Source organism: Trachemys scripta, chromosome 21, assembly GCF_013100865.1.
Source record: "Trachemys scripta elegans isolate TJP31775 chromosome 21, CAS_Tse_1.0, whole genome shotgun sequence".
NCBI classification, from domain to species: domain Eukaryota; kingdom Metazoa; phylum Chordata; order Testudines; family Emydidae; genus Trachemys; species Trachemys scripta.
In genome coordinates, this window is record NC_048318.1 from 13,034,064 (window position 1) to 13,060,632 (window position 26,569).

General features: G+C 42.5%; 1 protein-coding gene across 1 annotated transcript; it reads left to right on the forward strand.

Annotated features, from left to right (window-relative positions):
• The first annotated feature begins 4,975 nt into the window (after positions 1-4,975).
• On the forward strand, positions 4,976-26,136 carry C21H11orf53 (chromosome 21 C11orf53 homolog). Its single transcript, XM_034754899.1, has 5 exons — positions 4,976-4,985; positions 10,751-10,860; positions 22,220-22,262; positions 24,079-24,368; positions 25,110-26,136. Exons 1-5 carry the CDS (start codon positions 4,976-4,978, stop codon positions 25,509-25,511), a joined length of 855 nt encoding a protein of 284 aa, XP_034610790.1. The 3' UTR covers positions 25,512-26,136.
• The last annotated feature ends 433 nt before the right edge of the window (positions 26,137-26,569 follow it).

A 26,569-nucleotide genomic window follows, 5' to 3' on the forward strand; every position in this document is an offset into this window, starting at 1 on the left:
GGGGTATTTACCCTGTAAATATTTGCTATTACATTATAACAGGAACAGATAAGTGAAAACAATGCATGTAACATCCCTTTAGTTTTATGATGTTTAAACGCCCAAAACATTAATCACTTTGATCTATACTAATCCACGAGTGAAATGACCTGAAAACACTCTAGCATGATCTGGTCAGCCAGTGTCACAGCATGTTGCAAAATAATGTTATTTAACAATAAACAATGGGTTTAAATCAAAATTTGAATTAGGGAAATAAACACTGAAATATATCTGTTAGGCCTGTGCTTTGTCTTAGTAAATAGGAGTATAATTATTAGTCAAGTTTGTTTTGGGGCAGGCAAATAGAATATAAAAGTCAAACGGGATGGTATAAGGTGTGTAATAAGACCCAGTGGTCCTGTTATGGTTTTAGGGGAGTACTCAGTTGGCTGTATATCTGTTTCCTATTATGGATCCTGATAATGAAATAAATGGAAGATGTGTGCCTAAAACCCCTACACTGCATTGAAAATCTCAGTCCCCTGTTTTGGGAAGGCAGGTGTGTGATAAGAACTGGGGTCTGTGGTAAGAAGGATATTGGTTGGGTTTTGATTTCATCTTTGGTTCATTATTTTCTTGGCTTGGCATGAGGAGCAGCTGCAGGTTCAAATGTTTTTTTAATGCAATTATTTTTAATTGATAGGAAAGCCATTTAGGCCTGGTCTACACTGGGGGGGGGGGGGGGAAATCAATCTAAGTTACGCAACTTCAGCTACGTGAATAACGTAGCTGAAGTCGATGTACTTAGATCTACTTACTGTGATGTCTTCACTGCTGTAGGTCGACTGTTGACACTCCCCCGTTGACTCCGCCTGCGCTTCCTGCTCCGGTGATGTACCGGAGTCGACGGGAGAGCGCTCAGCGGTCGATTTATCGTGTCTTCACTAGACACGATAAATCGACCCCTGCTGGATCGATCACTCCGGAGGTAAGTGTAGATATGCCCCTAGAGTCAATAGATACTTCTGAAACTATAGGGAGCAATCTTGGCTCCATTGAAGTCAATAACAAAACTGCCATGGACTTCAGTGGGGCCAGAATTTCACCTATATCTTTTAGATCTAAAGAAATCAAGCAAATAAGATTCAGGCACAAGAGATGGAAGCAGACAGGGCTAGTGAGGAGCTCTGACAATAGGTAAGCAGGTAGAAAACTAACACTACTGCTTAGTTTGCAAAAACGTATTCCTTTTACTGTGACCTAATACCCACCTCCCAAGCTTTATTGGGTCCTTGTTATCTCTTGACACGAACCTTGATTGTGAGCTCTCTGGGGCAGGTGCTGGCTTTTACTACATACTTTCCTGCTAAACTCTGTTTTTTTCTACCATGTCCTCCCACCCTTCTCCACTCTGTTGGTCTCTTCTGTTACATCCTGTCTGACTCCTAGCCTATGAACTCTCTGGGGCAGGGCTGTCTGCTTTGTCACATGGCTGCACAGTGCCTGGCACATGGTGCTCTGATCCCTGACTGCAACCTCTGAGCCCTAGTGTGATATAAACAACAGAGGCTTACACAGAAGAAGTGAGTTTGAAGGAGGAAAGAAAGGCAGTGTATCCTTAGTAAAAGCTCCAAGCATAAGAAGCCTGTGGATGTGGAGGAAGGGTGTGGTTGAAATAAGAATCTTTCATGGGGTGGAGGAGGAAGAGATCAGTCAGAAATTACAAATTCAACGGAGAGGTCATATATCAGACTTTTCCATTTGTGAAGTTGGCTCTGTGTTTTTATCACCACTCCTGTCTGGTCAGACTTCTGTCTTTTTGCATTATATGGCCAGACACACACTCCAGGTGATGTAGATTCAATACGTCAGGAAGGGAGTTGCAATTTTCTGTTATTTCAGCTTCCCGTGAAGCTTTTTTCTTTCTCTTGACATGCCTGACAGGAGCAGCCTTTGCCAGCAGCTGCTCTCCCCCCACCCAAACAAATGACGGATGGAAAAATAAAAGCCCTCCTCCAATAATGCTGCCAGTGGAGTTACAAAGAGGAATGGATTTGGACTGGCAGACCCTTGAGCCGTCAACAGACTCCAGAAGAAATGAACTATTTGATTATGAAGAATGTACTGGCACTATTTCACATAGGTAAATTTAGTGTCTACTTATGCAGGACATAGTAAATTGAGCAACAACCTGATGTTCTTGCAAACAAAATACTACAGACCTTGTCCCTCTTACTGTACCTTTCCTCCTACATACGTCCATGTTGAGGCCAGTAATGTCACACAATAATGATTTCCCAACAGATAATCAGGGCAAGTTTCTGAATCAAGGTATAAGCTACAACATTTGAAGAAGAAACAGTAAATAGAGTTAACACTGCCTCTTGGTTCAGGAAGAGCAGAAATGCAGAATTCATCACAGTGCATTGCTATCTGCAAGGAGTCTAATACTATCCACCTAGAGACAGCGACAACAATGAGTTAGTAGAATGGAAGCTTCTTGCATGCTAATGGAGAACAAGCCAAGGTTATTTACTGGGGAGCTATGGAAAAAGCATCTAGCAGGAAGGACTGCATATGGATTGGTAAAGACACATGGATATGTGGTCCAGATTATTGACTGAAAGGTGTTACCATCTTTGATACTCTTTGTGAAGCTAGTTGGTGATCTTAGTCCACTCCACCAGACCCAATGCAGTGCCCACTGCAGTTCATGGAGAGTCTCCCATAGATTTCTTTTATATTTTTTAACATCTAACCTTGATTGTGAGCTCCCAAGAGCAGGGATTGTTGTTTTATTACTTGTTTGTACAGTGCCTAGCAAAATGATGCCCTGATCCTAGGCTAGGGGTACTGTGCTACAAGTAATATGGCATTCTCCTAAGCACAATTTCTCTAGCCAAGTCCCTTTTCCTCTCTGCTATATGGAGACCGCTGATCACTGCATGACTTATAAGTTTTTCATTTTAAATAACTTTTCCTCCATAAACACGTGAAATTCCGTTTTCACCCATTCAATGTCTTTTTAATCAAGAGAAAGAACCTTTGAGAATGATCTGCACTGACCATGCAAATTGCAGTGAAAGACAGTGGAAGATTTGCATTTAAACAAATCCCAAACAAGCTATTTCAGAGACATCATTAAATTGTGAAAAATACATTTCCGTCAGGCTCAAAGAGAACTTTATTAGCGGAGAATGAGCATTGACTTCATTCTCAACTGGAAAGCTCCTGACGGTTCATTTTCAGAAATCTTGCAGAGTCTAAAAGGGGGGAATTCACAGCAGCCTTCAGAATGGAAACTGGTGAGTTTCATTGTCCAAACTTTTCAACATATAAAATGTATATCTCACCGATGGTTAATTGAAATATCAATGGTAGAAAACAGGGGAATGGGCACATTATGTGTTGTCTGAACTGAAGTAGAAAGGCAAAGAAAGGAATGTGCCTTTAAATCGCTATTTGGTATTTTCAATATTTCAGTATTTTAGCAATATTAACTAATATTTTCAGCCTTCTCTAAATACAATTTAGGATGCTTACTTAATTTATAATGCACTTTTTCAGAATTTACTGGAAAATTGTAATAAATTCTGGTTTTCTCCTGTCTGTGCTGCCAGTTATTTCAGGGTTTTAATATCTCAGTGTCAGATCTAGCACAGTGTCAGATCCGTTAGTCTTTAAAGTTGCTACCAGACTCCTTGTTGTTTTTGTGGATACAGACTAACACGGCTACCCCCTGATTCTTGAGATCTAGTACACTGCCTCACTGAACTCAATGGGACGGATTATGTGAATCGAGGCTATCTAGGTGAGAAAAAGTTGCAGCACTGGGCCCTTATTTTGTAGCTGATAAATTAGATAGGCCCTGATCCTGCAATGATTTAAGCAGTTGTGTAACTTTACATATGTGAGAAGACCAATTGACTTCAATAGGACTACTACTCATCTGAGTACAATTGAGCATGTGCATAAGTGTTTGCAGGGTCTTACTTTGTAAATAGAATCACTAATTTAAAAGAAGCTTTCAGTATAACATTCATGTGCTTTGCTTCAGTGGTTCAGGGTTAGAGCTGAGTAAATGGGTTCACTTAAATAAGAATCGGTATGAAAATTGGCTTATTCCTTGAACTAAAGTTAATCCATCCCTGACTAGAATTCCTTTGATTTTTACATGAAATACAGTGAAATCAGCCCAGTCCCATCTGAGATATTGTCTATATTAAGACAATGGTAAAGACAAAATGTAAACATTTATATGTATATATGGGCATGGGATCCCACATATTTACCAGAGGAACTGACGATAGAAGTCAATCAGTTAATGAGATTCTAGAATATTTGACTATAGAGTCTGCAAGTAATAATTGTTGTCTCTTTTTCAGGATGTGGAATTGGGATAATGTATTATGGAAAGGGGTTCACAGCATATAACTTGGGTTCACATGGGTCCTTCTAAAGCAAATGTACTGTTGTATGAGAAACGCCATCTAAAAGTAGCCACACACTGATGACTCAGAGAAAGCAACCTAATACCTAGAGCCCTGCAAATCTGCGGATATTCGCTTTATAGCCACAGACCATGTTTGTGGATCAGATGTGGATACAAATTTTGTGTTCGCACAGGGCTCTTCTAATACCTAGCTCTTATATAGTGCTTTTCATCAATAGCTCTCAAAGAGCTTCATAATAATAAAAAATAATAACTAGCTCTTCTATGCTATTTTTATCTGTAGATCTCAATGTGCTCTACAAAGGAGGTAAGCATCACTTTACAGATGGGGTAAAAGAGGCACAGAGAGGGGAAGTGACTTGCCCAAGGTCATCCAGCAGGCCAGTGGCTGAGCCAGGAATAGAACTCAAGTGTCCTGAGTCCAAATCCAATGCCCTACACACTAGGAAACACTGCCTCTCCACAGTGGTACTGAATTATGTTTACTTGACAATGGTGAGTCAGTGTCATTATCACCATTTGACAGATGGGGAAACCAAAATGCAGAAAGGTAAAGTAATTTCCTTAAGGTCACATGATTAGTCGGTGTCTGAGCCAGGAACAGAACCTACAGAATCCCAGAGCAGGACCCTCGCCATGGGGTTATGCTGCCTCCCACTATATCACACAACACTCCCATTCAGCTGCCTCTGCAGCACAGCTCATTTACCCCCCAGATTGAATCTTTCACACAATTCCTTTTGCATCAAAAGTTTGTAATGTGCGTTCTTGACCTCTTACAGGTCAAGTTTCATCAGTACATAGAAAGACAGATCCATCACGGGCAGAGAGTGTGATCTAGTGACTAGTCTGGCAGTGACTCTGCCACTGACATGCTGTATGACCTTGGTCAAGTCATTTCACCTCCCCGTGCCTCAGTTCCACCCCCACCGTAAAATGGGATTCATGATGCTTACCCATCTTTGCAAGCCACTTTGAGATCCTGAGATGATGGTAGTGAATAGGTGCAAAGTAGAAGTAGCATTATAATACATTTGAAAAAATCATTTGACTGCAGATGTCAGTCAGGTCCTGCATCCAATTCTAGAACACTCATAATTGCTTTAAAGGTATTTAGCAATCTGTTTATAGAATTGCTTGGGTTTAAGATCTGCTTCAATGCATATTTGCTCTAATGGCACAAGATTAGCCCATCGTTGCCATTTATGTATATGTTGCAGTTTGAGGATCAGTTTTTTTTGTCTTGTTAAACAAGTTTTATGATACTGTCCAACCTAGCTTGGTGTACCTGGAGCCTGAGATTGACATCCTGTAGGGCCTGAGTCCCGTTTACACAGCGCTGATAGTGTACATGGTACACTGCCAGAGAGGTGTAAAGAGGACTTAGTGCAAATGAGAATCGGGTTCCAAGTCTTCTGGTGTATTTTGGCCTCATGTATTTAACACCCTTGATGCAATATTATATGTGTTTTAAAGAATGACAGAAATTAGACATGGAAAAGACTGAACAGTAGAGCTGGTTAGAAAATTGCGGGAGAAGGGGAGGTAGGGATCCTGCAGAAAGTTTAATTTTTTTGTCAAAGAAAAAAAAAGAAAACAAGAATTTTTGGCCAAGAACCATTCAATTTTGGAGTTTTTTGTTTTCTGATGAAAAATCAAAAATATTCAAGGAAAGAAGACATTTGTCACAAAAAAAGATATGTCTATACTCTGCTATTTGGGCACTTCTATTAGAATTATTTTATTAATAAAAAATTGTTCATTTAACATTTAGAGGCATATTTATAGAGGTGGAAAACTCTGAGTGCAAGTACTGTTATGTATATATTGTCCATTTTTGCTGTATTGCCTTGGTGTATGATCTGTTGTGTGGATGCATCATCTGCATTAGCGGTTTTATTTTAAAGTTAGACAACTCAAAAGTTTAAAATTAAATATTTAAACTTCCTAAAAATACCCCTAAGCAATCAATTTTAGATGTATACACACAGACATGCATGTAAAATTTTGCTTGTTTGTTTGTTTGTTTAGCAAACTTTGTTTTCATAGCTTCTTGATTAGAAGCCCAAACATATTTTTATTAGAACTAAAGACACTTTAGAAATTATTTGCAAACAAAATAATGATGCCCAGGCTCAGAATTTGCGCTTCAGACCAATGCAGCAGAAAAATATCCTTAATAATAGGGGTTTATAGCAGAAATAACAAAAGCCTATTCACTAGGGTCCTGAATCAATGCCTAGTGGAGTCCATGGAAAGACTCAATATGTGGAGGAGTCAGACTCAGTCAGTGGGAAGAGGGGGACTCAGAAGATGTGAGTGCTATTCCCAGTTCTGACCTGCTGTGTGACTTTTTGCACATCACTTCACCTCTCTGCTTCCCCTCCCCCCTTTTGTCTATTTACACTGTAAACTCTTCAGGGCAGGGCTGGACTCTTATTCTTTGTTTGTACAGCACCTAGCACAGTGCAGCCCCAATCTTGGCCGGGGCCACAGACATTACTAGAATAAAAATAAATAATCACAATAATACAAGCAATGCCCTGTCAAAGAGAATTTTAGACACTCTGTGACCCATGGCCAGCATAAAGACCCGACACCACAAAAGCCTCAAATTTCACCCTATGTAAGTTTCTATGAGTTTAAATACACCTGTGAATAACAATACTGTAGGTATTAAAATGATAAAGTGAGTCAGAATGATGAAAAGCATAGATGTAGCAAGGTAAATCAGAATTTTAAAGAGATCAGATACTTCCCCTCTGGTACGTTTGTGTTTGCTTTCTGTCCGGAAACACAGATCTTTTTGTTTTCCAAAGGATTAATTCAGACATCAACTTCCCATTTGTAACATTTGAATAAAAGCCTTTTTTTTAAACTCCTCACTGCTTTCCACAGGTGTGAGCTCTTTACATGGACAGACTCCAATGGAGAGGATAAAAGAGTCACCTTCATTATTGTACCCTGCTACATCACTAGGCTCATTTAGTCAAAACACCCAAACAAATGGAAAGTTTTGCAGAGATGTACTCAGGGAAAAACAAACTGATATGCCTCTCCAAAACTCACATAGGGTATGTCTACACCCAGCCACTAATTCGGCGGCTGGCAATCGAAGTTCTGGGTTCGACTTATCGCGTCTTGTCTGGACGCGATAAGTCGAACCAGGAAGTGCTCGCTGTCGACTGCAGTACTCCAGCTAGACGAGAGGAGTACCGTTATTCACGTAGCTGAAGTTGCGTACCTTAGTTCGATTTGGGGGTTTAGTGTAGACCAAGCCATAGAGTCAGATTCCCTCCTGTGCAGGCTTCACTGGGACTTAAGTGTTGCCTAGTGGATAAATCACTGCTCTGGGACTCAGGAGTCCTGGGTTCTAGTCTCAGCTCTGGCACTGGCCTTCTGAGCAACCCTGGGCAAGTCATTTTGCTTCTCTGTGCCTCAGTTTCCCCATCTGTAAAATGGAGCTAATGTAGTTCCCTGCTTTGTAAAACTTTCTGAGATCTACTGCTGAAAAGTACTATTTAAGAGCGAGGTATTATTAATTAATTATTATTATTATTAAGTGGTTCATAGGCCTTGCATTGGCTCTCTGCACAAGGGCGAATTTCATCCTTAAAGAACAGCTTTACCCAACTTAACCCAAAGTCTCTGACTATCTTACCACTTCCTCCTGCTTTCAGTTCCTTTGAAGAACAGACTGTTTTTTACCAAGTCAACTTGCTGTTTCGTCTTGATCTGTTCAAGGGAAATGTTTGGTTCAGATTAAAACAAGTAATTAAGTACAAAGGTCTTGCTTGAAATTATTTGCTTTTCTAACCAATCCGATACGCTGGGCCAGATTACAACCTGCCAATCCAAAGAATAACATAATATAAAAGGCTAAGTTCTCTGTGGCTGCAAATTGGTGTTGTTCCCTTGACTTTAATGAAGTTGCATGGATTTACACCCATGGGAAATCTGGCCCATAATTTATTTTTTTTAGGTTTATAGAACAATAAAAAACGCCCATACATAAACCTCTGGGTGCCCCAAACACTTCAACTTAAATGTTCAAATAGTGACTGCCCAAATATGAATGAACTCAGTTAGCTGATAAATCAAAGCAGCAAAAATGCCCCGTTAGCCGCACCCCCAGAGACACACCCTCAGCCTCCCCACAAAACCCTGTCAAATAAATGCCTTTTGCAACATGCCCAGAAGGTCACCAAGTTTTGGACCAATGAGGGTGAGGAACAAGTTCCAGAGTCCTGGGACCCTCACAAACCCCGCCACTCCCGCCAATCATACTACTTAGCGCTCATCTAGCACGTTTGATCTTTCTCTTGCAAAGCACTTTACAAAGAAAGGTCATTTTCATCATCCCCATTTTATAAATAGGGAAACTGATGCACCTGGAGGGAAATGAATTGCCCATGGTCATCCAGCAGGGCAGTAGCAGAGCTCAAAATTGAATCCAGGTCACCCAAATCCCAGTCCAGTACCCTATCAACTATAATATACCTGAGGCCTCTCTCAGGTATACAGAACTCACACCCAGTGTTGGTCTGTTTTGTTTTTTTTAAACGAACTAATAATAGAATCTTAAATATATACCAAACAAACCACCCTTTTCATTATGCAAGGCAGCATACTGCACAGCATAGACTTCTACCACTTGAGCCAAAGGAGTAACACTGTCAACTGGTAGCAGTAGTAGGCTGTTATCCGCTAGTGGACCAGCCACTAGAGAGGGATACAGTACCCACTCTGCCAATGGGGGTTACACTTTTTAGATATTAGTTACTATTAATTGATGTTATCAAGATCTTTAAATTATCTGGATTTTGTTGAATGTAAATGACAATCATTCATTGTAAGAAGATAGTAAAAATTTAGTTAAAACACTGGTGAGTGTTAGCAAAAAATAAGGTTATTACCTCTTTAATATATCTGCCTACTTTTTTTTTTTTTTTTGGTCTCATTGTTCTGTAATTCCATTGTGATTTGGGCTAGTGATTTCAAACGTGTTTTAATCGGTTTTGGTAGGTAGGGTCCGAAATCGAGGCAGAATTAGTATGATTGAGGCATCTCTTGAGATTACCACATGATTTATAATTTAAAAAGCCAACCTTAAAACCTTTTACAGACATGTAACATTTTCTGAGTGGTATTAACAAAGATGCATCAAAAAATTACATGAGGATATGGAAAAAACGCAGCTTGTTGCCCCTAGAAAACCCCACATCCTCTATATACGAAGGCCGCAAAAATGACAGATGGAAATTAATGAGCTCTCCATATGTAGCAGCTGCAAAACGAAGCCCACGCCGACTCCTCTGATGGCAGATTCTCTCTGACATTGAAGGACAAGGCTAAGACTAGCAGTCTGAGCACAAGACTAGGAGACAGGAACTCCTTAACCTCTCAAACAGCCCATCCCTAGGGAACAACTCTTTGTTTTAATGGAATTTGCTCTGTCTAAATGAGACTTAGAATTACTAATTATTTTACCTTTGCATTGGGATGGTGCTTTTCAGATGCTTTCTGCACAAGCAGTCAATGGCAGTGCTTGAACGAGAATCCATGCCTCCTGACTTAGCTCCCTGTCTGCTAGACCGTGCTGCCTACTGAAACAGAGAGTGGGCTTGAGAAACTAGTTCCTCATTATCTAGGGTTCAGCACATTTTAATCAAAGGCATTGTAATGAGAATGTATTTTAGCTGGGCCATTTGGGTTTAGAGTTTTTTGTCTGTGTTGCGCTGACAGTAATATTGCCTCGGAGTATGAATGTACAGTATGTGCCACATATCAACACCCAGGTTTCCAAAGCACCTTATTACCAATTTTCAAAGTCGAATGGGAGTTTCACCAGACAGTTCCTATTGAGATGAATGGAAGCCATATGGCTAACTCCCCTTAGTTAACTTTGAAAATCTCAACCACCGATTGTAAGACCAGAAGGGCTCACTTATGATCCCCTAGTCATCGCTTGCGTAACACAGGCTAGCGAATTTCACCCACTGATTCCCGCAGCAGAGAGAATTTGTCTTCCCCACTGCACAGTGGCCATCATCACGCCCAGTAACTTCTTAATGAACAAGACCATAAGGCAGGGACTGTCTTTTTGTTCTGTGTTTGTACAGTCCCTAGCACAATGGAGTCCTGATCCACAAGTGGGATTCCTAAGCACTATTGCAATACAAATAATAATCTTCTGGCATACATCCCATCTTGATTTAAAGACACTTGACAATTTGACTATCCGTACCTTGGTAAGCGATTCCATTTATTCTACTTCCTGGCTGAATTCTACTCACACATGCTCCCTTTGTTTAGTTCCTACAGATTACGGCAAACGAGTTTACCAAGGAGTGAGAGTAAAACACACAGTCAAAGATCTCCTTGCCGAAAAACGCTCGAGACAGACCAGCGGCTCCCGATTCAGCGTAAGTCGTGTTTTAAACAGAAATGTCATTGTACAGAATCCTCTTGCTTTAAGAGGATTTGTACTGAGCACAATGTACCTGCAACACCGAAGTCTTCACAAAGTTTTGTCCTTAGGCAGTCTTCTTGGTATAGGAGTTTAAAACAAAGGGTTAAGAGCCAGGAGGATCTTTCAGGAGTCTAACGTAAGATGAGCTACTGTGGGATGTCAGAAACCACCATCGTCAGGGCAAAAAGCAGGAATATTTGTGCAGTTAGGGTCGGATCCAAAGATCACTGCATCTCTAATTAATTTTTCATGTCAATGAAACCCTAAGAGATTTAAATCCCAGGAGGCACAAATCTCACCTACTTTAACTAAACTGAGAACACTAAATTTCCAGTGCCTTTCACAAACTTATGTTATGGCCTTCAACGACAGATTAATGTACCAGCATCTATGTCTGACCAAATTGACTCGGTAAAAATGAATGTCCTACCCCAAATGTTATACTCCCTACAAGGGGTGTGTGTGTGTGTGTGTGTGTGTGTGTGTGTGTGTGTGTGTGTGTGTGTGTGTGTGTGTGTTTTCTATTCCTGGAAAGAGAGAGAGAATCAGCTTGCTGGGGATCCAAAGGCGGAAAACAAAAACGGGGCATTAACTTTCTCAATGGAAATTCTGGCAGCTGTAATGCAATAGGCTTGGAAACTGCTGAATTTTACAGAAACTGAGAATAGCCTCACATGACAAAGCGCTGAAGCGACCTAGTACCCTTCCTAACCTGATTTATGGCAAAGACACTTGGTTCCCTCAGGAAGTCAGGGAACATCCTATGCTAGGGACCACTCTGTTCTGTTCTATGCTATGCTATATACGTTTTTATACCATGCTTATCTGAGCACCTTCCAGCTGTGCATTGAGCAACTTGATTACACACCTGTCAGGTGTGGTTTGTTCTCTCATCCTCTCCCAAGAGGGAAAAGCATGCGGAAAAGTGTTTTGTTTTGGTTGGTTGGTTGTTGTTATTACATATCCCTTTTGCTATTTGTTTATATACTAGAGAAGGTAAGGTCAAAGAAATGCACCTTGCATTTGGACTGGAAAGTGGCGCGGTTTGTGATAGTCTTTAGTTTCTGGGGGCAGTCGTCAGGCTTGGATCACCTCCGGAGAAGGTTTTGTCTCCCGCACTCTGCAAATACGGAAAAAGGTAGCCTAATAGCTTGGTACAGTGCCAGAATTATCACTGACTTCCTGGATATGCAGCCGTCATCTCCCAGGATGAGATGCTAATGGTGAAGATAAGGTGGCAAAGAACTGCTGACCACTGGAGATATTGAACAGCTCTGAATTTAAATTTAATCTCCCCTTTTGGAATTTCTGTATCTACGTCCAAGTTAGACGTGTCATATGTATGCACTAAAAGTTTTCCAAAAGAGATTACCAGCTTGAAATGCCTTAAAGGGGCTTGATTTTTCAGAAGGTAGTTGCTCAGCATTTTCTGAAAATCAGACCCTTTTAAGGTGTCCCACATTGGGCACCCAAAAACAGAAGCTCACTGATCACTTCTGATAATCTTGGCTATACTTACTAAAGGAGAAACGCCACAAATCAGGGAAGAACTAATTAGAAGAAACAGCAGACTGTCTTAACCCAACTAAACTCCTGTCTCTTCTGAATAACTTCTTAGTGGAGATTCAGTCACTAGTGTCTACCTCATATTCTATACCCTGGACTTAACCCTCAAGAAGAATTTGAAGAGCTCATCTGTGGCAGAAAGCACTTGAATACCCCTTTGAAGGTACTGAGTTCAGTGGCTCTTGGCCAATTTGCCACAGCTAAGCATCTGACCCTAAGTAATCTGTAACACAAGCAAATGCAGCACCTCTCGCTGCAAAGACTTTTCCATTTTTCTTCCATTTTAAACAAAATGAATTCAGAGCTACACTTAAGATGCTCCAAATGTGATTATCAATCACTGTCACTCATGCATTATTTATGGGCTGCTATTATACATGCTGATTATACATGGGCATGGATCCACTATTTCATGCACTGCAAGTCAGCAGTAGACTCAGGGGCAGATTCTCCATTCAGACACAATGTGTTTGTGCCAGTTTAACTCCACTGACTTCAGCAGTTACACGGACATAAAACCGGCATCAGACCCTTAGTGTTTAACCCTTTAGAATACCCTCTGGGAACCATCCCATGCAACCAAGTCTCTGGCACTAATTTAAGCTAATCTAACACAATGTCAGGCTACATTTTGCCGTTCTTAATTCTATCCAATTACTCTTAGTTATAACCCTGTTCAGAACCCCAAATAATTGCCTTGGAGTTTAGAGTCTTGGAATAGTTGGACTTTATATTCTTCAGGTAGCTCCTGCCCTCCCAGAGATACACACGTAGGCTGAGATTTTGAAAAATGATTAATTCCCATTGGGTGAAGTCCTGGCCCCACAGAACTCAATGGCAGTTTTGCCATTGCCTTCCGTGGATCCAGGATTTCATCCAAAGTGCCCAAAGCTCCTTGAGTGACTTTGCAAATCTTAGCCTAGCTAGTCTCTTAGCCACACAAATTTATCTCACTTTCATGTTTCACCATAAGTCACATCATCCAGCCTCCGATAAATTTGGTTTCTCTTTTCTGAACTACCAGAAAGACACCGACAACTTGGACATGACACAGTCTCCAGAACAGGACACAGTATTCCAGCTGTAATCACATCTGATATGATGACTGTGTTGGTAAACTGTTCCCTGGAGGCATTTGCTATTTGTTATTACGGTTATGTGATTGGTCACCTTAGTCAAGTGGCATTATTTCTCATCTCTGACTGGCTGGGTATAATTGTGACAGATGAGGATGGTACTGTATTATCAAATCACTGAGCCTTTGATTTTCTCAGCGTACGGAGGAAGCAGTTTGTGGAATTAGGAGCAGAATGAGGGACATTTTAGAGCATTTGAAACTTTTTTCCTTTCCAGGCCATTTGAGTCAGGTTTTCACGGTTAGCAAAATTAGGCAGAAAACAGATTTTAAATTAATTTTCTCTCTGTCCCATTTACATCCATTAGCTGCATGTGGCAAAAAACAGAAGTCAAACAACCAAACAAAAATTCAGCTCATAAATTACTTAAAATCAGAATTTGCCACACAGAACATACCAGCTTATAAGACTTGACATAAAGGCCCACAATGTGTGAGAGCAAGCACACCTTGGTGCATGCCTGACTTGCATAAGTGCATTGGGCACATGCACTTTTGTTATGCCTAACTCATGCAATGGCTTTTGTGCAGGCACGAACGCTTTGAAAAACCAACTGAAACTTCAGTCAATGATTCAAGACCATCATGCTTTAGCCACTCTTCACTCTGGAATATAAAGATACCCCCTACTCAGTACTTAGATGTTATGGCGGTGGGTATTCTAGGAAGCTCTATGCTAGATAGATAGGCCAGTATTGTAAATGTTTCCTTACGCCTTATTTGCCATGTTTGTTTTGTATTATCTGCAAAAGCAGAACAGTTTTTGTATATGTAGATAATACAAAATTACTCTCTAGCTAGTTCCTTACAATAAAAGTTATGGAGGTGGGCAAACTTCCGTATTTGCTGGGACAATTCTCTGATTTGTTTGGAAAAGAATTGCTGTGAGAAGAGATAAATAGATAACATAATATAATATTATGGAGTCTGAGTGAACAGCAGGTGAGTGAGCTCGATAATGTATATTTATGATGCAGTGTAATTACATTGCACCCTTTGCAGGAATCTGATCTTTGCTCAGAAGTCAGTAAACCCTTCCTTAGCCAACGAAAGCTCATGGTCACCGATGTGTGCTCCCAGGCTGGTCTGATCATTGTCAGAAAGGTTGGCGAATGGTCTGTTGAGTGACATTAAAACTGTCACCATTCTGCAATAGTAGGTCTTTTATTCTCCAAATGATATAAAATAAATTTGCATTGTGATGATATACAGAGGATTTGCATAATTGATTTCCCATGAATTGCCGCGCCATGTTACCATTTCCTCTGATCTATCTGGGTGTCTGGGAAGGAGGCAGAGAGAGGAAGTGTTCCTCTCTGGGGAAAAAAGGGGGACACCTAGTAAATAAATACCACCTAGTTCTTATATAGCACTTTTCATCCATAGATTTCCAAGTGCTTTACAAAGACAGGTCAGTATCATAGTCTTCATCTTACAGATGGGAAAACTGAGGCACAGCGAGATAAAATGACTTGTCTGAGGTCACTCAGCAGGCCAATGGCAGAGCCAGGAATAGAATTCAGGTCTTCTGAGTCCTAGTCCAGAACTCTATCCACTAGACAATACTGCCTCCCATGATACATGTTCTCGCTACCCAAAGATGGATCTCCACAAAGGACAGACCCTCTAGCAGAGATTTGCTAAATACTAGGGCTGGCTGAAGTTTTGTCATAAAAATATTTTAAATGAAAAAAAATATGCACTGAAATTGTATATTTTAGTTGAAATTTTCTGGTTTTTCAACGAACCCCACACACACACAAAAAAAAATCAGATAAAAATGTACAGTTTTCAGTCTGAAAAACAGTTCTGGGTATTTTTGCAGTGAAAAAACAAATTCATGAGACATTTATGGAAGGAAAAAAACCAACTCCCCCCATCACGCTTTTTAAAATTTCTTGGAAGAAACAGTTGGCATTTTTGACCAGCTCCACTAAGGGCGAGAAGGGCCTTGCCGCTCTGTTAAGTTCTGCTGAGGGTTTTATGAACAGTGAGCTGACCTGCCTCGTTAGCAGGAGAAAACATCACTATTATTGTTATTGAATTAGGCCCCAATCCTGCAACTGGATCCATGTGGTTGGATCTACTGAAATCAATGAAGGCCCAAGGATCAGCCCATGCAGATATATTTGCATAACCAAGGTGCGACTGTTTATTATTTATTTGCTTGGGATCCTCTTTTCACACACACATACCCCACCACTCCGCTCTCCCCTCAGTGGATGGAGTGTGGCTTGTTTCATAACGCAAGCAAGTCATGTTGCTGAATAATGATGGTAAACTGAAACAGCAGCATTGCTCTATGCACTTTCTTTTGCAGCTCACAGGAAGCATTGCCTATTAATGTAAATCAAGAGAGAAGAGGGCCCATACCAAGATTATTAATTGCTTTACAAACTATAGCCCCAGTGATGTTAAACAGACTCACTGATCTATACTAACTCCTGCTGTGGGAAAGGTACAGTTATGATAATCCTGCAGTGCTGAAAAGAAATAATGCAGGGAGGAAATAGACTAATGAGTTTAAAATAATCTGAGCCACACACCACTTGATAAGGAAACACAGAATGAAATCCAAAGTTTAAGACCAGGCAAATATGTCAGTGTCTGTTCTGATTAATTGCCAGGGAGAATATGCTACAATGCCCATTCCAAGAAAGTTAACATCCAAAACCAAGTTAAGCAATTGGTGCTATTTGCCAGATCTCTGGAGCCGTCAATGAGATCAGTCTGCTGAGATGATCTGCAACATATGGGGACTTTTAACTATAAAAATAAAAAAATCTGTAGGGCTCACATATGCCAATATTCCAAGGTGTTTTACATTAAAGACCAGAGGACTAATATGTCCTAAGCCCACCTGCCCCAAGAGACCCGCTCTCTCCACAGGATACTGCCCTAGAAGAGATAAGCCTAGGCCCTCAAGTATCCCCCACACCATATAAAAATCAGCACATTCTCTATCAGAGTCCCTTTCTCTGGGAACTCTGTCCCCACCCCTCAAGGGGTGACAAAGCCCACATTTGCTGACCTCCCAAGCACTCCGCAAAGCTGCCATTGCTGCAGGGCTGAGGCAGTGGAGAGACGTACAGAACTTCTGCCTGGGAGGAAGGGGATATTAAACTGTATAGGTCACATGACCGGGGCTTAACTAATAAGGGGGCCAGATGGGAAACAGAAGTGTAGCTGCTTTGGACTGGTTTGTAACGCTAATCCTATTGTTTTCTTGAACGTATAAGAGCACCCTGAGCTTTGGCTGGACATGTTGGTGTGGAGTTTCTTTTAACTCAAGATCATAGGAATGAAGAAATGGAGGCGAGATCTCAGCCCAGGCAGGTAGAAAAGTAACAGAGGGTCTCAGCACGCTGAATATTCTCAGCGTATTACAGTTCCTAGTGCTCATGCGAAATGTCTGAGTGTTCATCCCACTCAGCGCATTTGCAGCGTTTACTCAAATGCCTTTGTAAAATGGCATTTTTAAATTTTAAACTACTTGCTGTGGGTGGTCTAATGACAGCCCAGTGCAGTTTAAAGCAACTGATTCAAAGCTTAGCAGAGGTCTCTCTTACCTTAAATTACAAGGTGCTTGTTTATTAATGTAGGAACATTTTTTATTTATATTTCTTATGTACAAGAGGGCAAAACGGTCATTTGACTAGTGAAAATGTAACAAACAAGGGTGGAATGAGCGGGAATCTGGGGCCCCAGGCCCCCACCTTGGCCCCATACCAGATGATGGATGGGCAGCCTCGGTCAAATTTAAGATAGTGGTGTTAGCTCCATACGCTGAATGCAACACAACTGACTCAAATGTGGCCTGCCCACCCCGTCATGATGGAGGGGAGCTAGGCCAAATTTGCGTGAGTGGCATTGGGACATGGGGTCGCAAAGCTACCCAAATTTGAAGCGGCCAAACAGGTAACTTGGGCCCCCTCCTTAGCAAAATTCTGGTTGCATTCCCGGTAACAAACCCTACCATGGGGTATGAGCTGGTTTTGAATCTGGGTCCTATGGTACAAAAGACAGGACTGCTATCACGTGAGTTAAAGGAGTTTCTGGCAGACTGCTGTTTGCACCATAAAACTTGACCGCGTTGTCTAAAATGCAAGAACTCAGTAAACCTGGAACTCTCTCTCGCTCTCTCGGATTACGAAAAAGTTTCCTGCCTGCCAAAAAATATATACCATCCAGAGTCAGGCACTTGTTCAACTGAAGGAGATAACACAAGACTTCAGCTAGTGGCCAGGGTTTACTGCTAAATTGGCAGCAATCCGAGAGAGTTTTGAGGCAAACGTGTATGTTTAATAGCACCCTAGCTTGGTGCTGAAGGCTAGGCTGTAACTAGATGAGTGACTGTGTGCATTTGCTGACTAGTGACTCAGACATGCTTGTCCTAGCCCCATGGGATCGGTGTCTTGTTCCATGCAATGCAGTAGAGGAGCAGGGGGGCAGTTAAGAGTCACAAAAACATTACAACTATCCCTGCCTCTTTCTTCTCCCAGCCCCTGGCTTGCCCTTAGTTCCTTCCAAGCACTGTCTCTACAGCACCTGCGTTTCTCCCCTACCTGTTACTGCCTCTCCCAGTCTGATGGAAAGGTATCCCTCATTTTCTGGGCTAGAACTCTCCTGAAACTGATGCTGGTCTCTCCATTTCATTTGCCAACTGGGCCCTTAGCCTTACACCCACCCTTAATCACATGAGTAATCTTTCCTCACATGAACAGTCCCAGTAAACTCTGTAGGATTATATCAGAACAAACAAGAATTGCTAGACTGAATCAGACCAGAGCGCTATCTTGTCTCCTGCAGTGGCTGGTACCAGCTGCTTTAGAGGAAGGTGCCAGAAACCCTGCATAATCTGACCCCATGGAAAGTTTCTGCCCTCAATAGCTCAATGTTGGTTTAAGCCTTTAGCAGGAGGCTTTATATCCTAGAGAAAGATTACTCAGGGTACGTACATGCAGAGAGTAGGATGTTGGAATAAGATTTGCATGGTCAAGTTCTAACCTGGTATAATATAGTGCGTTCTCTTTGACAAAGCTCATCAGGATTCACTGGCCAGGATTTTCACAAGTGGCTAGTGATCTGGGGTGCCCAGCCACACCCCCTTTAGGGGGGCTGATTTTCACAGGTGGGTGCTCAGCACTTAGTGAAAATCCAGAGCCTTTAAAGGGGCAGAAATTGGGCTCCTCAAAAATTGACAGAGCTAAAATCACTTCTCTCTTTTTGACATCCTAGCCATTGCTTTTACTTTGTGATTTAAAGTATTTTATGTCTAAAACGAGCAACACCCCAGATTGACTAGGTAGGAGCAGTAAAAGGAGAAAAAACACAGCTGATTCACTTCTTTTCTATGTTTTCAATATAATCCCCAAAGTAGCTCTGAACAAGTAGGGTACATTCTGCAAAATACTCCACCATGAAACTGCCACAGTCCTGCCTGTGGAATACTCTTTCCTCAAACCTCTTATCTTTGGAGGAGCCCATAGGCAGCTGTGAACTTACCATGTTAGCTAAAGGAAGTCTTAACACTGGCAAATTTAATTCAAATATAAACCTCTAAATTTGGTTGCCTGACATGGCAGGAACCTCCTGTTTGCTGTATGCAAACTGGAAATTGTATACTGTACCGCCTTACAGGGTCAAAAGCCGTGGAATAGTTAAAATCTCTCTTGGTCGGGTTGGTTTTTGTTTTGTTTTATTTTAAATAGGGTTTAGAAGTTTGGAGAAAGACCTAAGTCCAAAATATTTGTGTCAGTGCTCACAACGACATGCATCTGAGCTTTTCCATATAGAGAAAGCTGCCTCTTACGTGTTATGCAGAAATCTGCTCGTGCAGTTGTAGTAGCAGCATTTGTATGATGCACTGGAGGTAATCTGAAACAGAGAGCTGAGGTATGAAATATTATTCAGGGCTTGCTTGACCTCCACTAAACTTCAAGTGCCAGATGATATGTTTAACATTGTGTACCAACTGCGCTGAAAGAGTAGTAGTTAGGTGTTCAGAGGTGCCACTCATTTCATTTGCAAAGAGGGCCCAAGCAGGTGGCCCAGTTCAAAGAATCTCGGAGAAGTGAATGGAGAACTCTGTCAGACCAAAGTTCCATCTAGCCCAGTAGCCAGTCTTCTGACAGTGGCCAGTGCCAGATGCTTCAGAGGGAATGAACAGAACAGGGATGTCGAGTGATCCATCCCATCATCCAGTCCTAGCTTCTGGCAGTTGGAGGTTTAGGGACACCTGGAGCATGGGTCAAACGATTCTCATTTGGGCCATATTTTATGGAAACACAAGATTAAGAAAATGCAGCTTCCTAAACTCATAGAAATGACAGTAGAAATGGCTCTGTGCAAAGTATATTTACTGCTGATTTGACCATAGGAATTTGAATTGGGATTCCAAGGAGGCAAGATCCCCCTGGAGCAAAGTGCTCCATAGAGATCCAGAGCACACTACTAATAGAATGGCTAAATCTCTCCGTTGGATGATAAAACTGGTATTCAGTATTTTGCTTTCTACGTTCACCGAAAACTCATGGCCAGCATAGCAAACAATGTTTAGTGAAAAATAAAATAACTGTTGCAAAACTTTCGCATTCTAGAATGCATTTGCATCAATATTTTACCTGTTCTTTGAAAAACTAAAACAGGTATTTAAAAAGAAGCATTGGCCCTGCATGTGAGCACCCAGTTCATGGGTCAGAGTCTCTGCTCACTTAAGTCATCCCATGCTCTGTGACGAGCTGCAGAGGAGCTCCTGGCTGCAATGCACAGAGCTCTGCCACCCATTTGTTCTCCTCTGCCCACTTTTCTGCAGGAGGGGAGCACGCAGGCCTGCGTTAATTGGATAGTTACATGGTTAACAGACCTCTACCTTGGCTGATTTTTAACTGAATTCATACACACATAGGCCCCAGTCCTATAGTCAGATCCCTGTGGGATGATCCCTGCACTCATATGGAACCCCACTGGGACTCAGCACAGGTGTAAGAATTCATCCGTGTGGATCCATTCACAGCATCAGGACTATCATGTCATCCATCTTGTGGCTTTTCACAACCTAGTGTTCGTTGATTAATCTGCCACAGTTTATACCCCTCCTTCCACCCCCACCCCCTTTACTTCCATTTGCCGATATTGGTGCCTGTTAATTCTGCCTCAGTTGAAACAGTACAACTGGAAAAACGACCAGGCTCACGTTGCAAGCACTATAGATGGTTGCTCTGTTAATGACTTCCATAGAAGGAGTGTGTGATTAGAATACACAATGGAAACTCTGCTGCAAATCCATAAATATTCCCCCCATTCATTGTCCAGGACAACACCCAGTGCATGTGCAATGACTCACCTTTAGAGATCATCAATGGGGTTTGAACTCCAGATCCTTAGTCCCAAAGCACAGACCTGTTGGGATAACTGGTCCTACAAATTTGCCCAAATTGTGAGTTCAGCTGTGAGAAGCGAGTGAAAGTTCATAAAGTGTCACAATAACCAATGATAATAAAAGTTGATGTGAAAAGTTACAAAAGGGAGACAGACTGAATCAGTGCAAACAGAGAGGCCTCCTGATATAATTCAAGGACTGTTTTAAGATCATGCTTGGTAAACGAGACAGCATCAGACCAAAAAAAAAAAAATCAATGAACCATAATTGGTGTGCCAGAAATTAGGCCTAATGATGGACAAAATAATGACAGGACAGGCTATTCTGCCCATCACTCCCTTTTGGGGTCCTTAAAGAAAGACTCTGGGGAGAAAAAATTGGCTACTGGTGTGAGCTTCAACATTATGGCTGCCACTCCCACCATCTTCTGGGACCATGGCCCTACAGCATCCTGATCCTGAGAGATGTCCTGCCCAGACTGGGCCACAGAGATGGACCCAGATGACGCTGCTACCTCCATCAGCTCCAGCTAAATCCTGAACCTTGTTTAAAACTGTTTAGTGTTGGACAGTGACTGGGGCATGTTAACAACTTGGACTTTTTAGGCTCCTATATTCCATCTACATTGATACAACAGACCTCGACCCCTTGAGCTAAATGAGCAACTCCATTAGCTGGTAGCAGCAGTTGGTTGTTATCCACTAGCAGACCAGCCACTAGAGGGGGACGTGACACACACTTGGCCAGTGCGGTACACATATAGAGCCTGGCTTTCCTTTGTACTGCCCACATAGAGTAATTTATACCTGTGCAGAGTAGGTGGGAAATGCTACAAATCAGAACAATAACAATTTATACCCCCTTTCCACTGGTATATATGACTGCGCATGGTGCAGGGCTATGGAGTATCAGACACAATTTTTAACACAGAGGGGCTGACTCTCACATGAAGGTCACTTTACACCACTCTGACCGTGTAAAGGAACTTTAACGTAAATGAGCTACAAGCCCAGTTGATTTTCCTGCCATTATCAGCATTTGTCTTCCTAGCCTCCGTCTGCTATTACTTTCTCTCTCCAGAGCTTGCAGTCATGTGCCTCATTCCTTCTCATTCGTAGCGTCACTGAGATTCCAAAACGACATCGCAATGGTGCAAAATCCACTTCCAAGCTACACGTTTACGCTCTGGATTGCAGAAGAAACCACTTTCAATGTCTCTTTATTTTTTAGGGCAGTGCCAGCACCTCCCCGTCTCCATTTGTCCAAATGTCGGGTGAGTATTTTCACTTCATCATACATGACTTTAGTGTCGGCAATTCAGTGCCATTACAGTTTCATTCTTCCTGTGAAGGGACTTGAAAATACTACCACGAAGAGCTGTGGTGGTGCCACCCAACACTCAGAGAGGAGAGTCACTGAAGGGTTAACTCAGAAAGGTATCCTAATGACATTAAATCCCTTCCCTGGAGCCCCAAGGAAAGGGAGACCACGAGAACCAACTCTGAGAGGGGAAGGCCAGTCTTGTAGTTAAGGCACTGGGTTGAAACTCAGAAGAATGGGGCTCAGTTTCTGGCTGTCCCAGACTCCTTATATGACCTTAGACAAATCACTTAAATTGCTTTGTGCCTCAATTTCCCTTCTGTAAAATGGGGAGAATACTACTTTCTTTGTCCATCTTTGCTAGTTACACTGCAAGGTCTTTGGTGCAGCGGCAGTCTCTCACGCTCAGTGGCATTGGCCACTGTTGGAAGACAGGATACTGGGCTAGATGGACCATTGGTCTGACCCAGTATGGCTGTTCTTACGTTTGTATGATGCGTAGCACAATGGGGCTCTGATCTCAGATGGGGCCTCTAGGTGCTATTGTGATATGAAGAACAATGCTGGGATGCACTCTGCACATGTTATTACAGAAGCAGAGACGCAAGCCCATTTGCCTAAGGGAGATACTTCCCTAGTGCTAATGGCCCAGGAGGAACCAGCTGTGCTGCTGAGAGATGCCTCCTGAGAGTGGACATGGGGTTGTCACTAATGTACAGCCTCACACAGCTCTACATTGTAGTAGAAATCGCAGTTTCCCATTGGGCTGCACAGGGAAAGTGCAAAAGCTGGTATGGTTCATTTCAGGAGGGTGTGGTAAATGGGTGGATGGGAGCTGGTGGGTAGGGAGCAGATGGTTAGCCCCCCCCCCCACCTCCCACACACAAGCTATGAGAGGGGAACAGAAAGGGAAGCAAAAGTGGGGGAAGGGCAGAGGCCAAAACAGCTGGTCCCCAGCCCATGGGCAGAGCAGTTCAGTGCAGAGCATCCCAACAAAGGCCCCAGTTCAGCAAAACATGATTTACTTTGCTGAACAGACATTGACCTAAACACATCCGTTTGTGCTTTGCTGAATCGGCCAATGCTGGGTTTCCTGAGGTTTAATTGTACCTGAATTGGGCTTACCTGAGTCTATGGGAGACTGGTTTCTGGATCTTCAATAAGAGTTTGTCAAGTTCTGGTACAACACACACCAAGACTGAGAGAAAGGGGAAGGCCATGCTGTCATTTGATAATTTCGTAGTTTCATAGAGTGTAAGGCCAGAAGGGACCATTAGATAATCTAGTCTGACCTCCTGTATATCGCAGGCTATTAAATTTCACTCAATTACCACCATATTGAGCCCCATAATTCGGGATAGACTACAGCATTTCAGTCCTAGGAGACTAAACTGGTGTGTGCCACAGGCAGAGAACAGGAGAAACTGAGGTGTGACCAATGCCTGACCCCCCTGCAATGGCAGGGAAATGATTAGGTGAGATCTTCCAAGATGATCCTAGCTTGAGATCCATGCCCCATGCTGCAGAGGAAGGCAAAAAAACCCCAGGCACCCTGTAATGACCATGGGGGTAAAACCTGCTGTGCAGGGACACTTGTTTAACGACAGGATTCTCTCCTGCCCTGGGAAGTGGGCAGATGTTTGTTACAGATGGAGGGGAGAGTTGTGTGGTTTTCAGCTCTGTTGATTTGCTCAATGAATTTTGACTCAGTGGCTGGTGACTTTGACATGACCTTTCATTGGTATGACTTCCATCTTTCTCGCCAGCAGGCTCAACTGCCATGTCTGGTTACTATGGAGTTAGGAGATCATTCATGTCCGATTTGGATTTCCACAACACTAAACCGCTTTCAAATGATGTTTATGCTTCATCCCTGGGGGCAAAGTCCTTTCCGTGTGACTCCTCTGCCATTCAAGGGTACCCGCCGCTACTGGACCCCTATTTCACCGAGGACTATCGCGCCGCTGCCGTAACACCCAGCACCAGCTCCCTTTTCAGCACCTCCTCGCTGCCCCCGCTCCTGCCGCCCTTCCCCAATGACTCAGCACATTTCTTAATAGTGAGTCTGTGCACTGCTTGGAATTTGGTATCCAGGGTTAAATGGTGGGTTGGCTTGTGTAGAGGGTGCACCACATCTGGAGGCATGGTACTGGAGCAGAGGGAGCCTTGGTCTGATCCATTATGACAGTTCCTATGCTGCTATCTTCCTGTCTCCTTCTGCCTAGCGAAGCCTCCCTGGCTGTCCCGCTGGGATCTGTCAGTTCTGCTTGTGGGTTGGTGGGAGGAGAGTTGATTGGAAGGGTCACAAAGTTCTCCTGCCTCTACCACCCCAAGGAGCAAGAACCAAGCTCAGTCCCAGACCCACAGCTCCTGCATGGCACGTATGAATCTGTATGCTCCACCCTCCCTCTTCAAACCCCACTGAAATGATAACCAAGGCCCTGAGCCAGCCGGATATGCTTAATTTCAATGGACTTCACTGGGAATACTCGTGGGCTTACAGTTAAAGTGTTTTGCTGGATCAGGGCCTAAGACAATCAAGTCTGATCTGGAACTGGGTGCAAGGTAGTTTCCTCATGCCATAAATTCTGGCTCTGTTTTCCTTAATCACTTTTTACACACTCCTGCTAGTGTCTAAGGACAATACAGAGCTTGTTGTGTGGGGCCTAGGTTAGAAAGCAGGAATAGCTTAGCTTGGTAAACTCAGAAGCTAGAAGACCCAGTAGATTAGGTGTTGGTGTCTTTTTGCTCTGGAACATGGCATTATTCTCAAAGATCTCCCTCACCCTCTTTCCAACAGAGAGACTCCTGGGAGCAGGGCATGCCCGACAGCCTCAACCAATCCGATGCCGTGTGCTCAGATTCCCTACAAACCTTGCCCACAACTACCAGCTGCCTCACCTCTCACGAGAGTGGAAGCACTTCCCAGTATAGAAGCTCAAGCTGGAGTTCTGCCATCCCAGGAGCCCAGTCCTACCCTTTGCATGCTTTTGAAGATGTCCACTACGTACCCAGTTACCCTGCCACCTCGTCCTATTCCTTTTCACCATTTATGACTGTAGCGAATGACCTACCTCCCAAGATGCTCCACCTCTCATCAGAAGAGCCCTTAGATACAACCTCCCTTCATGACAACTCCTCTTGGGCAAAAGAAGACGGGAGTCCAGTCTGGGGGACATATGAATGCCGAAGAACTTATTGAGGAAAGCTCACAGTTGGTGACAAATTAGAATTAACCTTCACTCAGACAGCTGAATTGATTGTAGGATATTTCCCTATAGTCAGTCATTGAAAATTGAGGACAGTGATAACATACTTGAAGGCAAAAATGCTAAGAAGAATTTCAGACAAAGGAAATATTCATTGCTAAAATCAGCACATTACTTAATGCTCTGTTTAACAATATAATTGCCAGGGTTACTGTGTAGCTTGTAGACAATGGTCTCGATCCAATGCCCAGGGAAAGTCAATTTAAAAAGTCCAATGACTTCAGTGGTCTTTGGATCAGTTCCAGTTTGGAAAACAACCTTAAGAAACAGAACCTCATCTTTTTAGTTGCTGATAAACCGTGTCTATTTAAACAACCTTAGAAGATTTCTACAAAGTGATTCTACAAAAAGATACCGAAGTTATGGAGGGGAAGGATGGAAGCCTTTTCAAATAATTTAAGTTCTGTATAGTGATATCTTACTATCTACCACATACATGTAAATTCCAAATGCCAATGTTATGTAAATATGGCATTGTCCTAGGGTGATAGTTATGGAAGGGATAGTAAATAGATGGTGAACTTGGACAGACAGCATATCAGGCAATGACAAATAAACTTCTGTAACCTAAAATCAGCCACAATGGATTGCTTCAAGGAAAATTATGATTGCAGTATACGAGCGCTTATCTGTTACAGTGGTTTTCATACCCAAATAATGACTATTTGTTATTATTCATTTATTGTGTGTAATGCTCCAAACAGCTCCAAGCCCCCCTTGTGCTATGCAAATACATAGTAAGTGACAGTCCCTGCCCAAAGAGCTTGTAATCTAAAACCCAGATCCTGCAAAGACTTAACTTTAAACGGGTAAATGGTCCCATTGATGTGTAAATGGTCCCACTAACTTCAAAGGCACTGCTCCTGGGTGCAGAGGTCTGCCTGCATGGATCCATTTGCAGGTTGAGGGCCAGTGTTTTTCCAAAGCCATTCTAAATTAGAGCTGTATGGGTATTTCTTGAAGCATAGAGGAAGAGGTGTCTGTATATAAA